Below are 16960 nucleotides of genomic sequence, written 5' to 3'. Positions count from 1 at the left end.
GATCCTCAGTGTGGATCAGTCTAATATCAGCCTCATGTCTGCAGTTTAGTGTCAGCACAACTTTCACATCACATTCATCTCAGCACACAACCTAAACATGGGGTCTGACCTCAGAGTCTCCAGTCTGCAGTCTGGACTCTGCAGTCCACCACACAGCTGCTGCACTCCTGGATCCTGCAGGTTGTTGAAGCTCAGGTCCAGTTCTCTCAGACGGGAGGGGTTGGATTTCAGAGCTGAGGCCAGATAACCACAGCTGGTCTCTGACAAACTGCAGCCCCACAACCTGAATAAAGAAGCAAAGAAGGAGATCCAATCTGACACTGATGCTGATGACAGTGAGGATGGTGATGATGATGATGACAATTCTTCTTCTTTTCATTAGAATAATGAGATGAGATCAACTTGATTAATCCCTGAAGGGAAATGTAGAATTATAATAATGAGGAGAATAATATGAGAACAGTCAGAATAATAGTAATAATAGTCTGACTATATCATGATATTATTGTCAGCACATGGGAAGAGAAGCTGCTTTCCAGCCAAAAGCAGAATCAATCTAGTTGATGGCTCATACTGTCACTGTGCAGCTTTAAAGTTTCCTGCTTAAAGTTTGTTGACCCAGTTCCAAAGTGCAGCAAAACAATGCATTGAATTGTTCCTCCTTATTCTATCTGAGCCAAGGAAGCTCCCCCAGGCTCTCCTGTCTCCTGTCTCTTCCCTCTCTGCATCTTCTTCTCTGGCTTTATTGGCTGCAGCCTCAGCACAGCACAGAGGTAAAGCAGCAGCAGCAGCTCAGACACTAAACACAGCTCAACCACCTGGACACATGATTTCATCTGTGTGTCTCTGTGCTCCACATGTGCTTTCATTTCTATGGGATCAACTTTATAGAGACACTGTGGATTTGTTCTTCACAATGAGATTTGGATTAGGGAACAAACTGGGTGGACAGTGTCAGGACCAAAAGCTGCTGGCTTCAGTTCAGGAACAAAAACTACTCAAAGCTTCTTCACACAGCATCAGGATTTGAGGCCTTGGCAATGACAACAGGCTGAGAACTGCTTTCTAATGGCCCAGTCCCAATGCACAGACCAGATCATGTCATTGTGTTGGGACTGATCCCCACTGTGTCATTGGCCACTAAACACAAGCTTTGGAATCCCATTCGTAGATTGTTGACAACTGACTGTGTCATATGTTTCTCTGAGTTTCATCAAGTGAGAAAAATCAGATAGAAATGCAGAGAAAATCCAACATTATCGTCAGCAAACTGATGCTTATTGTGTGGTTTTTGGGAGAAAGCAAGACCCAATGTCCACTACAGGGACGTGTTCTTCCCCAAAAAGAAAGAGGACTTTGTGTCACACGTCCCAAAATCTTCACTTCTATTCCAAATTGGAAATATTCCAACCTTTTTCCTTCTGGCTCTCAGGAGGATGTCAGATATTAGTCTGGTCCAATATTAACATATTGTTGGGATCAAAACTTGGACAAACACTGGACAGTTTCAGTTGAAACTGTTTCAGCTTTGGACTGTTTCCACAGTTTGTTTAGAAACACAAAGGATTCAGAACAACTTCCTGACAGATGACATTTTTGGGACACTCTGTTCTTCAAAGCTTCTATAGAAAGAAACACATCATTATTAATATGACTATTCAATATGAGTGAACACACATTATTGAAGACAGCTCAGTGAAATGAAGTGAAACTGAAGGAATCATTCTTAGTCTGCTGAGAACAGAAGAACAATGAAAACACTGAATGGAACAACCAACATTCACAGGAGCTTTAGTTGTGGATTCAACATCTAAGATCTACAATAGTAACAGTCAGTCAACTGACCTCAGAGTCTCCAGTCTACAGTGTGGACTCTGCAGTCCACCACACAGCTGCTGCACTGCTGGATCCTGCAGGTCGTTGTCACTCAGGTCCAGTTCTGTCAGATAGGAGGGGTTGGACTTCAGAGCTGAGGCCACGACTTCACAGTGAGTCTCTGAGAGTCCACATTCAGAAAGTCTGTGAGGACACATATATTAGAAAAGCTGTTATTGTGACAGAGAAAATACATTGAGTTGAATCACTTGAGGTCAAACAGGGACATGTCCTGTTGTGTCTTCACATCAGTGGTTCAGCTGATCTTCTCTCAGTGGGTTGGACATGAAATAAGAATTCTTCTCACTCTCTGTCACACTGCACACGCTTCATCTTTGCTCTGCTTTCATCTTGACCAGGAAGCAGAGAAAACTCTGTTCCTTTGGAACTTCCACAACAGGCCTGTCCCTGTTTATTCCAATGTTGGACATTTGTTCACATGTGGCAGAAAAACATCAGTGTGTGAAGAGAAACAGAAGAAAAATGTACCAAGTGTATTTGTGCTTGTGTTGAGCTCTATTTCAGTATACTTATTTAAAGTACACAATGTATGTGTTCTTGGCTGTGGTAAAGTGGACTCTTGGAAGTGGTCTAATTCCTGTGGACAAAGTTTCACTTCAAAATACTCTTTCATACTACATGTTTACTTCATGTATTTTGGATGTTTGGACAGAATTCTTCGGAGAACTATGCAGAATCTTGAAGATCACTAAAATCCATGTTAGTCCCATAGTGGTGCAGCCAAATAATACTTTGACCTCACTAATAGAAAACACAAACTGTTGTTCCTGTTTATTGTTATTGTTGTTACCTTGAATGACTTGTTTTGTTCCAAAGCCCTTAAATGGCTGGATTTAATAGTGTTAGAGTTCAAATCAATATTTGTTGGACTGACGGGTTTTGGACTTTGTGTAGGAGTTCAGATTATTTTCAATCCTTTTAGAACGACTTCAAAGTGCACTGGGCCTTTCAAAGTAAGAGCATTTGAGAACATGCTAACAGGAAGTAGTGCTTTTAGTCCAACATCATTGGATTGGAATCTAAGTAAAGTATCTACATTTCAGACTCAGTATTTGGAGAATCCACTCAGAGGGCATTGTTGGTGTATTTATTAAACACACAATGATGCTTATAGTGGACTTATATTTACTAGGAATATCAATCCAATATCATTGTGTCTTTTAATGCAACATGTTCAACTTGGTTGCAATTTAACACAAAGTCAGTGGATCATTTTCACAACAGTCAAATACTTTGAAAAATATACTTTGCATACTTTTTTCACATTTCAAACCTCCTTCTATTGTATTTCATACATTGGTCAAATGAGTTCAGAGTATATTTCAAGTACATTTACTTTGGCTCAAAGTCTATTAGTAATACACTGTCAGTTTAATGTCACTATAGATTTTGGACATTTGCAGCAAGTCAACTTCAAATGTTTCATGTATATTTTAACAGTAGTGTAGTATTTTGGGCAGCAAAAGTACCCAATAATACGTGAAAAATAGGTTTTTCATGTACTACAGCAGATTTATAGTGCAGCTTCCAGCAACTTTACTGGTTTCATTTTAACACAACTTCAAGTATTTCAAAGTATTTCAAAAGTATACTCAATATACTTTTAGAAAATATACAAAAATAGATGTTTTTCACTTGGGCACATCTGGACTTACTTAGCCTTTCTGCAGTTCCTCACAGCTGGAATCAGTCTCAGTCGTCCCTGGTCTGATGTTTTGTACTGGTTCAGGTCCAACTCATCCAGAACCTCCTCTGACATCTGCAGCATGTAGGCCAGAGCTGAGCACTGGATTTCAGAGAGTCTCTTCTCTGATCTGTTCCCTGACTTCAGGAACTCTTGGATCTCCTGATGGACTGAGTGGTCGTTGAGCTCCATCAGACAGTGGAAGATGTTGATGCTTCTGTCAGGAGAGATATCATCTCTGTTCATCTTTTTCAGGTTGTTGATGGCTCTCTGGATGGTTTCTTGACTGATCTCTCTCTGACCCAGCAGGCCTCCTAACCCTCTCTGGTTGGACTCCAGAAAGAGGCCATGAAGGAAGCGGACAAACAGGTCCAGGTGACCAGTTTTACTTTTCAGGGATTTCTTCATGGCTCCAAACAGGAAGTGATGTAGGGTTAAATCAATCATAAAAAGAAGTGACCATCTGTACTTTCCCCCCAGGAACTTCTTCAGTACCTGTGTCTTCCTGTCGTTGTAACAGTGGACCATGTAGACTGCAGCCAGAAACTCCTGAACACTCAGATGAACAAAGCTGAACATCATGGCTTCATTCTTCCTCCCCCTCTCCTCTTTAAAAATCTCTGTGAACACTCCTGAGTACACTGAGGCTTGTCTGACATCAATGCCGCTCTCCTTTAAGTCTTTCTCATAAAAGACCAGGTTTCCTTCTTCCAGCTGCTGAAAAGCCAGTTTTGCTAATGACTTAATGTCCTGAAAACACTTTTCTGAGTCTTCTGGACCGTATTTCTTTTCCCTCTGTTTGATCTGAAACCACAGGAACTCTATGTACATCTCAGTCAGGGTCTTGGGCAGCCCTTCCACCTCTCTGGTTTTCAGAAGATCCTTCAGAACTGTAGCAGTGATCCAGCAGAAGACCGGGATGTGACACATGATATGGAGGCTTCGTGAGCTCTTGATGTGGGAAATTACGTTATTGGACCGCTCCTCATCTGTGAACCTCTTCCTGAAGTACTCCTCCTTCTGTTGGTCTGTGAACCCTCTGACCTCTGTCACTATGTCCACAAAATCTGGGTGGACCTGATTGGCTGCTGCAGGTCTGGTGGTTATCCAGAGGCGAGCGGAGGGAAGCAGTTTCCCCCTGATGAGGTTTGTCAGCAGCTCGTCCACTGAGGTGGACTCTGTCACTTTAAATTTAAGTCTCTGAGTTTTATTGGTACTACAGTCCAGCTGGAGGCGAGTCTCATCCAGTCCATCCAAAATAAACAGGAGCTTGAATTCATTCTTGTCATAGTTGGTGTTTCCTGATGACTGCAGCTTTTGAAAGATGAAATTCAGAGCCTCCTCCTTGATCCCAACAGTTTCCTTAATACATTCATGCAGGAGCTCTGCCAGACTGAACTTGTCTCCCTTCAGTGGATTCAGGTGACGGAAGGTGAGGGGGAAAAGCAGATGCACGTCCTGATTGGTTCGTCCTTCAGCCCAGTCCAACACAAACTTGTGCACAAGGAATGTTTTTCCAATTCCTGCGATCCCATTGGTCAGCACTGTTTTTATGGGTCTGTCTTGTCCAGAAGGAGGTTTGAACATGTCACTGGGTTTCACTGGTTTCTCTGTATCGGTTTTCTTCCCTGCCATCTCAATCTGCCTGACCTCGTGCTGTTTGCTGATGTGTGTGGAGGCTCCAGCTGTGATGTACAGTTCAGTGTAGATCTCATCCAGACACTGCTTATCCTTATTCTGTGTCCATCCTTGTGTTGCACACATGAACCTGTCTTTGAGGTTTGACCGGAGCATCTCCTGATAGTATGTGATGGACTGTGGCTCTGGTACTGGAACCTCCACAACTGACCCAAACATAGATGGGGAAGAACATAAAAGCATTAGTGCACATGTCTACAGATGCAGCTTCTTTTTACTATGTGACTGTAATTACAGCCTTATCATGTCTGATCCATCTGTCCAGGGATGTGGTCTGTGTCTTCCCCTGATTCAAAACAAGCAGATTTACCTTTAGTGTGAGGAGCTACTGAAGGGTCCTGAGGAGGGTGAGCCTCAGACATCTGAGACCAGAGGGGACCTGGTGAGAGACAAAGGGGGGTGTCTGTTATTTTCATAGTTACGTTCATGTGGATTTGGTTTAGTGTCATTTTTAATGGCCACATGTTCAGACTCAGGAGGACAACACTGCATGTCTTCCTGCTCCAAATGAAACACCAGCCAAGACCAGGATTTTCTCTTAGAACAGCACCAGTGTAATGTTTTCATCACTAACATGATATCATCTTAAATCACAACATGAACCTTCTGAACTTTCAAGCAAATTCCAATTCAGTGAATTTCAACAAGTCTACTACTGTCTGGTTGTTGAACAGGATTAAAGTCTAACTGGTAAAACCTGAATTCTGTTAAAAAAACAGCACTGTCCTTTCCTCTTTCTGTTACTGACCTTCTGGTCCTGAGCTGATGTCTGACAGACTCTGCACCAGGTCGTTTCTGGGAATCTTCTCTAACACCTTCTTGGTCACCTCCACAGCTCCATCAAGTCCATATCTTTGCACCATCAGACTCACAGTGTCATGTCTTCTTGCAACCTCCAGTTGGCTCCTTCTGATGCCTTCCTGCTCCAGGAACCACTTGAACTTTTTAAATTAATCTTTTCCCAGATCCTCTAGAATATCTAATATGTCCTCTGGTCCCATTGTGAGTCCCTGGTGAGATCAGAGACCAGTGTCAACAGTTAGTTGTGTTATTGTTTCTACTTTTGTTGGAGTTTTTACCGGAGCCTGTTCTGACAATGATGAAATAACAAAAATCCAGATGAATTCCAGATGTTTCTGGAGACAAACTCCAGCTGCCCTGAGTCCAATTTAAACCAAGTGTGAACAGATGGAGTGAGACACTAAAGTCAACACTGAGTTCACAAACAAAAAAATGAATCAAGGATACATAATTATTACAAATTTGAAAAAGTAAATGTTTGGAATAAGTTTGACTTCAAGTCAAAAACCATATTTTGCTTGTTAACATTTGACTTCACACTTTATATAGTGTATCCACATGTCACGTTCTGAGGGTGAGTATTTACTTTTCAGACCAATAATACACCCACTCTGGTACTTCAGGGTTCTAAACAAGGCTTTATTAAACTAAACAAGGCAAGAACAGAAAACAAACACTTGGCTAATCAGGGACCGGTCAAGGCAGGGATACTCTTGGACATGAAACATGAACACGAAGACAAAGACAGGGACTCAAGGAGACAAGGCATAAGGGTCTGGGTCACACACACTTGGGGAGATTCACCAGACTACAAGAAAACATGAACATGAAAAGGAGGGACAAGGCATGAGGGTCTGGGTCACACACTGAGGACTCACAGACCGAGGGGAAAACATGGACATGAAAAAGAGGGACAAGGCATGAGGGTCTGGGTCACACACTGAGGACTCACAGACCGAGGGGAAAACATGAACATGGAAAGGAGGGACAAGGCATAAACAAAGGAGTTACAAGGACAGGGCAGCAAGACAAAAACCTAAGAGGAGCTAGACAAACACGCAAGACAGTGACAACAGAGTAGAGATGGGCAAATGATAGCAAGGCTTCGAGCGTGTGTCACTCTTCCTGAAGTGGAGTGATTCGAAACACTGTGTCGAGGCTTGTATCAAAACACCAGTGTCACGTGACTCGAAGCCTCGAACGTCATCACTGTTTCTCTTCGCGCTTCAATGCTTCAAAATGTTTCAAAGCTTTTCATTGGCTCATAGTCTTTCAGTGTGTGTCATTGGCTCATGGCGTTTCAGTGCATTCTGAGCCAATGACAGCTTGACAGGTTTGACAGATTTGAGTGGTTTGGTGCCATACCAGCTATATAAGATGCATCATTCTGCTTCAGGATTTGGAGAGTGAGAGTATTTTGGCAAGTTTCACGGTGAGTCCCACCAATAAGCGACATTCTAAAGTTTGGGATCATTTTGATTTCAAGAGGTATGAACTTTTATTGCTGTCATGGGATTGAAACAGTACCAGTGCTTCATTCGTGCTCTTTAGAGGTTGCTATGGCTTCAGTTGTCCACCAAATGTCACCGTCACTGAAGTCTCGAAGCTTTGAATCTTTTTCGGCACAATTGTCAGGAAAGCCTCAGTGCTTCATGAGGTTTCACTTGCCCATCACTACAACACAGTGACAAAGGAAACCAGAACAACTTAACTTAAACCTGGGCAAACAAAAGGCAGTCCATGATCAAAATTCCAAAAAAGGAAGGAGGAACAAAACAGACTTGAGGCATGGGGAAATCAGGAACTCTAGGTACGAAGCCAAAGGGCATAGCAGGACAGAACACTGTCTAAAACACACAACCTGACAAGAAAACAAAGACTGAACCAAGGTATTTAAAGTGAGGGACAAAACAGGGCACAGGTGAAAACAATCAAACTAATTGGGTCAAAGTAAAGTGACAAACAAAGAACCAAAACAAGATCCTGCCATTATCCTTTTCAAAATAAAACAAACAGGAAGTGCAAGGTGCGGATCATGACACCACAGGCTGGAGTGTGTGGGCAGGACTGCAGTGTCTGTTCCACTCACTGCTACTGTCCACCTGTTAGTTCTCTTTAGGGAAACTACACAGAACAGGTCCATGAGAAAAACACTGCTGTGTGTTTCTGGAACAGGTTTTCTTCACCTCACAGCTTAAGGTCATGATGTTTGATGTTAGATGAGCTTTGTCTTATTGTGAGAAACCAAACTAAAGACGTTCCAAACTGTGAAATATCTGAAGAAATATTTTCTTCCTGTGCTCGCTCAGTAAGGATCCACCCAGGACTCCTACTTCTACTCATTCTGAACCCCAGTCCAACACGGACTCATCTTCAGCTCAGGTTACAGTAGGTACTGTCTCTTACTGTGGGTCTCAGGATCCAGGTTCAGGACTGAATATCATATGATCAGGTCTGGACCAGTCCCTCTTCACACAAAGACAGCTGTATCCTGGACACTCTGGTCTCTGTCTGTGGTACTGACCTCTGCAAACACAAACATGGTTTTATTGATTTCACATCAATCACTGATCGGTTTGAAGTTTCTCAGTCCAAGAACACAGACTAGGCTGAGCAAACAGGAAGTCACGGCCTGTTGTTTCCTCCTTTAGTTTCAGCTGCTTTGTGTGGCCCCAGGTTCTTCCCTCCAACAGTGTTAGAGAAATTGAACATATTTTACCCTCCTGTGACCTAATCCACCTTACTGTAGTCTATTGTGCAAATAACTTTGATTTCAGTGAGAACAGTTTGCTCTCACCTTGACTGTTTGATAAGGACTCTTGGTACCAAAACCCAGATGTATTGTTGTGGGAATTCACCTCCCCTTTGTGTCCACATGACATTATTTTGTGTCACACCATTCAAATTGATGTGCTGGGCTTCTACCCAGCCAGTGACCCTTATGCTGTGCCAAGGTGCTGTATGACTGTTACTCCTTCAAGTAAAATTTTCATATAACCTACTGGAGTTCGTCCTCTGAGTCTGTTTGTTAAAGAATTTAACTAACAAACTTGGGGGCTCGGTCCAGGATTGCAATATCTCCTTTTCCTTCCAGGTTTGGAACCACAAGGGGTTCCAAATGCAAGGGGGAGTCTAAGACTCCCGACCGAAAGTCCTCCCCCCTTGTCCCATAAGGGAAAGGTTTGGAGTATTGAGAGTCTGGAATCTGCTGAAGGAGAGAGAAGTAACGCGACTGAATTTTGGAAAGGAGAGACCAGAGAAGAACTCCTAAGGTAAGAGAAATCTTATAAGGGACTTTAAACAAAATAGTAAAATTGGTGAAGGGATTTTGGCAATTTCTGGCTCTCTAGGAGCCCCGGGTGGGTCCTGGGTCATTGAGGCCATGCAAGCTGAGTGGCGTCTCAGTAAATTATGGACTCATATCAGAGCTATCGTACTGAGGGGTTGGTTCAGCTAACTTTAAAATGTCAGGGCCAAGTAATTTAAGATTCTTGACTGAAACGAAACTATAGAATTGTGTGGCCTCAGGGACGCTGACTCAAACGTATTTGGGTAAAAGCGAGTAGGGCTCTCAGTTAACCAGAAACTCTAACAAAACCATAAGCGGTCTGTGAGGGATCCAAAAAATAAAATACCCAGGTGCAGCATTGAAAGGGCTTTTGAGCATAACGGTCGAGAGAGTATAGGTACTAAGGGAGAGAGGGACAAAAAAAGAGAGAGAGAAGATAAAAAGGAAACAAAAGGAATCTAATAATAAAGAGATAATAGCTATATTGTAATAAGACAAATAAATCAATAACTAAATAGTGAGTATAAAACAATAAGTAATTAAAGAAATAAGAACACAAAACTAGAAGAACTAGTCACATGTGATGCAAAATTGGTGCATCAAAAGGATCCTAAGAATATAGAGACATTAGAAAAATGGAAATAGAAAAATAAATAGTTAAACTGTGAGGACTGTAGAAGTTTAGTGAAGGACATAGTAAGTAGAACAGAAGGTAACCAGGAAGGGCAGAAGGAAGAAGGATTATTGGCAGCAGAAGAGCGTTTTTTGGAAACAGTTAAGTAGAGAAGAAAGGAAAGAGAAGGGGAAGAGAAGAGAAGAAGCAGGAACAAAATAAGAAGCCTTTGCACCATCAATGTACTTTGGACAAAGATGCAGATGATGTTTCTATTTGTTAAAGATCTACGCTGTGGTACACTAACTGCCTTACTAACTTGAGTCAGAGCTTATTTTACTTTAATGATCTTAAAAAGACCCTGAGCAGCACCTCTGTTTTAGGACTGCCTAACTATGAAAATGTTTTATGCAAACTGTAGCTTGTAAAAATGGTCACATGACTTCAGTGTTGACAAAAACAGGCCTATTGCTTATTATTCTAAACAATTGGATCCAATAGAAAGAGCAATGTATGTATTCAAGCTGTTATTGCAGCCTCCATGACAGTCCAAGCTTCAGCAAACATCATGTTGTTCCATCCTCTAACACTAAAGGTTCCACATGCAGTCTCTGTCCTGTTGTTGCAAAACAAGATAGCATACATGTCACCAGCTAGACATCTGTCCTGCATGACTACATTGCTTTCACAGCCACATCTCACTAGTGAGCGATGTACAACCTTTAATCCTGCTACATTAATGCCTATAGCTGAGGATGGTGGGCCACGATTGTATTGTTGAAACTGAGAATAGAGTGTTGTCCCAACTAGTAAGCTTTTTCATGTACTAGTGGCCCTCTGGACGACACTAGTAAGGCTAAAAGTCCTACTAGTTAACTAGTGTGCTGAAAGAAATGTGACAAGTTTACTAGTCAAGCATGAGTTTGGCTCACTAGTGAACTAGTGACCAGTATTTGTCTGCACTAGTTCACTAGTGAGAGCCTAAATCTTCACTAGTTCATTAGTGAGGGCCAACATGCACACTAGTTCACTAGTTAAGACCTCTAGGCCTTACTAGTGAACTAGTGAGGCTAAATAATGCATACTAGTTAACTAGTGAGGTTAAAACCACACTAGTTGTACTAGTGACAGACATTTTCATGTAACTAGTAAGTTTCAAAATGTTGAACTAGTGGAAGCCCAAATGCTCACTAGTGAACTACTCAAAGTTTGTTTTACTTTACTAGTTAACTTCTGGGCTCAAAATTTTTAGTAGTTAACTAGTGAAAGCCAAGTCGATCACTAGTAAAGTAGTTACACTAAATGCTAATGAAGAGGCAGGGAAGTGACGTAAACCTAACCTTCCTATTGGCTCTCCTGCAGTTCAATCAAACCAAAATTTAAATTTAACTCTGTAAAGCCTGGCTTGCTCCTCTGCTTCACTGCTTTGTTGAACATTTTTTAAAAGAAATACCAGGAGAGGAAATACCACTCTCCAATTTAAAGTAAAATTTGATGGAGGTGGCAACAGTTAAAACTGAAGTTTGTTTACAAGGAACCATGTATAAAAATGTACTATATTATTGCTGATTAGTGGCAATAATCCATCTAAAATACTATGTAATAATGTTGAAAATTAAGAAAAAAATATAGCCGGAAGCGGCGATGAGCGGCTTTCGCCTCGAGCGGACCGCCGGCGCGAGCGACCCCCGGCCGGCGAGAGGTCGAACCGCTCCTCCAGGGCGAAGTGGCTCACCGGGAGCCCTTCGGACGAGAGCATATAGCAAGCCGTTTGAGCATAAATTAGATATCCGCCATAGTGTCTGTGCGTTTTTGTGTCTCGGCACATCTGGATATGTGTGCATGTGTTTACAACTGCTACTTTGATTACCGTGGAGATGTAAAGTGTTTCGGTGTCTGTCCGTTAGACGGACGTTGACCGGAAAAAATCCCCCGCCTCGGGTTTCCGGCTCTGAGTCCCGCTCTTATGGCAAGCCGTTTGAGCATAAATTAGATATCCTTGATATCAGATATCAGATATCCTTGGTAGGAGATATCCTTGATATCTGATATCTGATATCAGATATCCTTAACCTGGATATCAGATATCAAGGCAGATATCCTTAACCTTGATATCAGATATCAGATATTCTTAACCTTGATATCAGATATCAGATATTCTTAACCTTGATATCAGATATCAGATATTCTTAACCTTGATATCAGATATCAGATATTCTTAACCTGGATATCAGATATCAAGGATATCTCCTACCAAGGATATCTGATATCTGATATCAGATATCAGATATCCTTAACCTGGATATCAGATATCAAGGCAGATATCCTTAACCTTGATATCAGATATCAGATATTCTTAACCTTGATATCAGATATCAGATATTCTTAACCTTGATATCAGATATCAGATATTCTTAACCTTGATATCAGATATCAAGGCAGATATTCTTAACCTTGATATCAGATATCAGATATTCTTAACCTTGATATCAGATATCAAGGCAGATATCCTTAACCTTGATATCAGATATCAGATATTCTTAACCTTGATATCAGATATCAGATATTCTTAACCTTGATATCAGATATCAGATATTCTTAACCTTGATATCAGATATCAAGGCAGATATTCTTAACCTTGATATCAGATATCAGATATTCTTAACCTTGATATCAGATATCAGATATTCTTAACCTTGATATCAGATATCAAGGCAGATATTCTTAACCTTGATATCTGATATCAGATATTCTTAACCTTGATATCAGATATCAGATATTCTTAACCTTGATATCAGATATCAAGGCAGATATTCTTAACCTTGATATCAGATATCAGATATTCTTAACCTTGATATCAGATATCAGATATTCTTAACCTTGATATCAGATATCAAGGCAGATATTCTTAACCTTGATATCAGATATCAGATATTCTTAACCTTGATATCAGATATCAGATATTCTTAACCTTGATATCAGATATCAGATATTCTTAACCTTGATATCAGATATCAGATATTCTTAACCTTGATATCAGATTCAAGGCAGATATTCTTAACCTTGATATCAGATATCAGATATTCTTAACCTTGATATCAGATATCAGATATTCTTAACCTTGATATCAGATATCAAGGAATTCTACTTGATATCTGATATCAGATATTCTTAACCTTGATGATATCAATAATATCTTAACTTGATATCAGATATCAGATATTCTTAACCTTGATATCAGATAGCAGAATTCTTAACCTTGATATCAGATATCAAGATATTCTTAACCTTGATATCAGATATCAAGCAGATATCTTAACTTGATATCTCTATCAAGATATTCTTACTTGATATCAGATCATTTCACCTTATATCAGATATCAGATTTCTTAACCTTGATATCAGATATCAAGGCAGATATTCTTAACCTTGATATCAGATATCAGATATTCTTAACCTTGATATCAGATATCAGATATTCTTCACCTTGCATATCAGATCTCAAGGCAGATATTCTTAACCTTGATATCTGATATCAAGATATTCTTAACCTTGATATCAGATATCAAGGCAGATATTCTTAACCTTGATATCAGATATCAGATATTCTTAACCTTGATATCAGATATCAGATATTCTTAACCTTGATATCAGATATCAGATATTCTTAACCTTGATATCAGATATCAGATATTCTTAACCTTGATATCAGATATCAAGATATTCTTAACCTTGATATCAGATATCAGATATTCTTAACCTTGATATCAGATATCAGATATTCTTAACCTTGATATCAGATATCAAGGCAGATATTCTTAACCTTGATATCAGATATCAGATATTCTTAACCTTGATATCAGATATCAAGATATTCTTAACCTTGATATCAGATATCAAGGCAGATATTCTTAACCTTGATATCTGATATCAAGATATTCTTAACCTTGATATCAGATATCAAGGCAGATATTCTTAACCTTGATATCAGATATCAGATATTCTTAACCTTGATATCAGATATCAAGGCAGATATTCTTAACCTTGATATCAGATATCAGATGTTCTTAACCTTGATATCAGATATCAAGATATTCTTAACCTTGATATCAGATATCAAGGATATCTCCTACCAAGGATATCTGATATCTGATATCAAGGATATCTAATTTATGCTCAAACGGCTTGCCATAAGAGCGGGACTCAGAGCCGGAAACCCGAGGCGGGGGATTTTTTCCGGTCAATGTCCGTCTAACGGACAGACACCGAAACACTTTACATCTCCACGGTAATCAAAGCAGCAGTTGTAAACACATGCACACATATCCAGATGTGCCGAGACACAAAAACGCACAGACACTATGGCGGATATCTAATTTATGCTCAAACGGCTTGCTATATGAGTCCGTTTACTATTTAGTGGGTCTATGAAGGTTAGGAATTAAGTGGTGTATCGTGATTGATATTTTAACTAGGTTAGTGTGATAATCAATAGATCATCATTGTTTTTTGTAAAGTGTCTTGAGATGATTGTATTGTGATTTGGACCTATACAAATAAAATTTAATTGAACTGAATTGAATCATCCTCTAGTGTAAAATTAAATTTATCAAATGGAATCTCTGACAGTAAAACATGTTACATTTCACTGACAGCTCACAAATACAGATCAACTCAAGAACAGTTTTATAATTAATACAATAAATTTCATTTTAAAATAACAGCAAACCTAATAACATTGATAACAGAGGAATATTGTTTTAAAATTACTTTGTGTATTAAATTTACAAATTAAATTGCCATTCCATAATAATACAAAATAAAATTATTCAAACACTTCCTGAAATTAGTTTTGCTAAAACCCAAGTTACTATTCAGAGCAGGCACTTTAAGGCTTTTCAGAACACAGTTGACCACTGACCAATCAAAATCTTTGTCCCGCCTGCCTCATTTGCATTTAGTCCACTAGTACAACATGTTGATTTTAAAGTGCCACTAGTAGCACTAGTGGCTGCATGTTTTACTTTACATGTTAACTAGCGAGGGCCAAATGTCCACTAGTTAGGGGCTTTTGACCTTACAAGTTCACTAGTGACATAGAGACAGAGTCACTAGTTGACTAGTCAACATAAAATGCCAATTAGTCAACTAGTTAATGTTTATTGGTTCTTACTAGTTCACTAGTGAGATTCAAATATTTACTAGTTTACTGGTAAATACCAAAATGTCTACTAGTGGGGATCATTTTAGCCTTACTTGTTAACTAGTTAAACACACAATCTGTTACTAGTAAGCTAGCAAAGTCCAAATGGAGTAAGTAGTTGACTAGTGACAATGATGTTCTCCTCACTAGTTAACTAGTGGAAGACATTTTGCCTCACTAGTGAAAGTCTGTATCAGACATGTTCAGACTATGACTGAACATGTCAGACATTTTTCCTACATGTTAGGCCTTTTCTTTAGCTAGTTTAGTATTTATTGGCACTAGTGAGCGACTATGTGCAACTAGTGAGACATTTGTTTAACATGTTGGTCTTTTTGTTGCACTCTTATATAATCAACAGAAGTCCATCCTCTGAGTCAATTTGTTAAAGAATTGACCTAACAAGTAACAACATTAGTGTTTATTTGAGACTATCAGTGAGGGTTAGAGCCTCAGTGTCAGACTGAAGACGCACCTGGTCCGGGAATGAAGTCAGACCAGTGTGTTCAGGTCAGTCCCAGCCAAACACACATTAACCAACAGCCACAGACACACACAGATGTGAGGCCACATACTTGTTGACTGTCATTTCAAATTGCTGTATGACTTGGCAATGAGGCAGTCATGTCGTTTGGAATATTTTACTGTAGGTGTGCTGGACCTTTAAGGCTGATTTTTGGGCCCACCAACCAGAACCTGACCCCCCAAGAAGGTCTGCCATAATATTTTTAGATTATTACATAAAAACAACAACAACAACATGTTTTGTGTCAGAGTTCTCACCTCTACAAAATGACTGAAAAGAAACAAAACAGATCAAACCTTTAAATCCAGATCCAGATGTGTCAGAGTTACTGACATCACTGACATCACAAGACGCTGACAGACCAGAGACCACCCTCACCCCTTTAAATCCAGATCCAGCTGTGTCAGGTACTGACATCACAAGACACTGACAGACCAGAGACCACCCTCACCCCTTTAAATCCAGATCCAGCTGTGTCAGGTACTGACATCACAAGACACTGACAGACCAGAGACCACCCTCACCCCTTTAAATCCAGATCCAGCTGTCAGGTACTGACATCACAAGACACTGACAGACCAGAGACCACCCTCACCCCTTTAAATCCAGATCCAGATGTGTAAGAGTTACTGACATCACAAGACACTGACAGACCAGAAACCACCCTCACCCCTTTAAATCCAGATCCAGATGTGTCAGAGTTACTGACATCACTTTCTATCAGGTTGAGAAACCACATGACTCTGATAAAGTCTGACAGGAAACATAAAATTGGATCAGTACTCACAGGTCTCCAGGTCTCCTCTGTCCTCTTCCAATGTTTTCTGATCAAACAGCTGCAGCCTCTGTGCTTTGATTGGTTACTCACTGTAGCCCCGCCCCTTTCCATTTACTGGAAATCACCTGTGTGATTCAGGAGGCGTGAACAGGTGAGAAGAGTATGAGGAAACAGTTCAGGCTGAGGACACACCTTTGTTCAGAAGATCATCAAGGGCATGTTAGGAATGTTTCCTGACACACACACACTGAAACACTCAGGATGGGAGTGAAGTGAAGCTCTAAGCCAGGGGGCTTCAACTAAAACTGACTGAGGTCCAGGAAATGAAGCCTCCTCACCAGCTGAGGTCTGGACTATTATAGACCTAAAAATATGAACTGATGCTTTTTGCCGGACTAAAGAAATGAGTGTAGAGAAGACTTTTATTGAACCAAATCTAATATGTTCTCATATGGATCAACATGGCTTTTCA

The 16960-nt window shown here is 40.2% G+C and overlaps 1 protein-coding gene across 1 annotated transcript; it reads right to left on the bottom strand.

Annotated features, from left to right (window-relative positions):
• Window positions 1-406: 406 nt before the first annotated feature.
• Window positions 407-16515, bottom strand: LOC113121986 (protein NLRC3-like). Its single transcript, XM_026292874.1, has 7 exons — window positions 16498-16515; window positions 8486-8605; window positions 6027-6288; window positions 5589-5657; window positions 3552-5424; window positions 1966-2019; window positions 407-413 (listed from the first exon to the last, which is right to left on the bottom strand). The coding sequence occupies exons 3-7, from the start codon at window positions 6139-6141 to the stop codon at window positions 407-409; spliced, it is 2118 nt and encodes a 705-aa protein (XP_026148659.1). The 5' UTR covers window positions 6142-6288; window positions 8486-8605; window positions 16498-16515.
• Between the last annotated feature and the right edge of the window lie 445 nt (window positions 16516-16960).

This window comes from Mastacembelus armatus, chromosome 20, assembly GCF_900324485.2.
Source record: "Mastacembelus armatus chromosome 20, fMasArm1.2, whole genome shotgun sequence".
NCBI classification, from domain to species: domain Eukaryota; kingdom Metazoa; phylum Chordata; class Actinopteri; order Synbranchiformes; family Mastacembelidae; genus Mastacembelus; species Mastacembelus armatus.
This window is presented reverse-complemented; position numbering and strand designations above follow the sequence as displayed.

Coding starts and splice junctions, on each gene's coding strand:
- LOC113121986 (XM_026292874.1), bottom strand. CDS start 6,141: ATGGTGCAAAGATATGGACTTGATGGAGCTGTGGAGGTGACCAAGAAG. Junction 5,658..6,026: donor CATCAGCTCAGGACCAGAAG/GTCAGTAACAGA, acceptor GTCTCTCACCAG/GTCCCCTCTGGTCTCAGATG. Junction 2,020..3,551: donor AGGAACTGCAGAAAGGCTAA/GTAAGTCCAGAT, acceptor GTGTCCTCACAG/ACTTTCTGAATGTGGACTCT.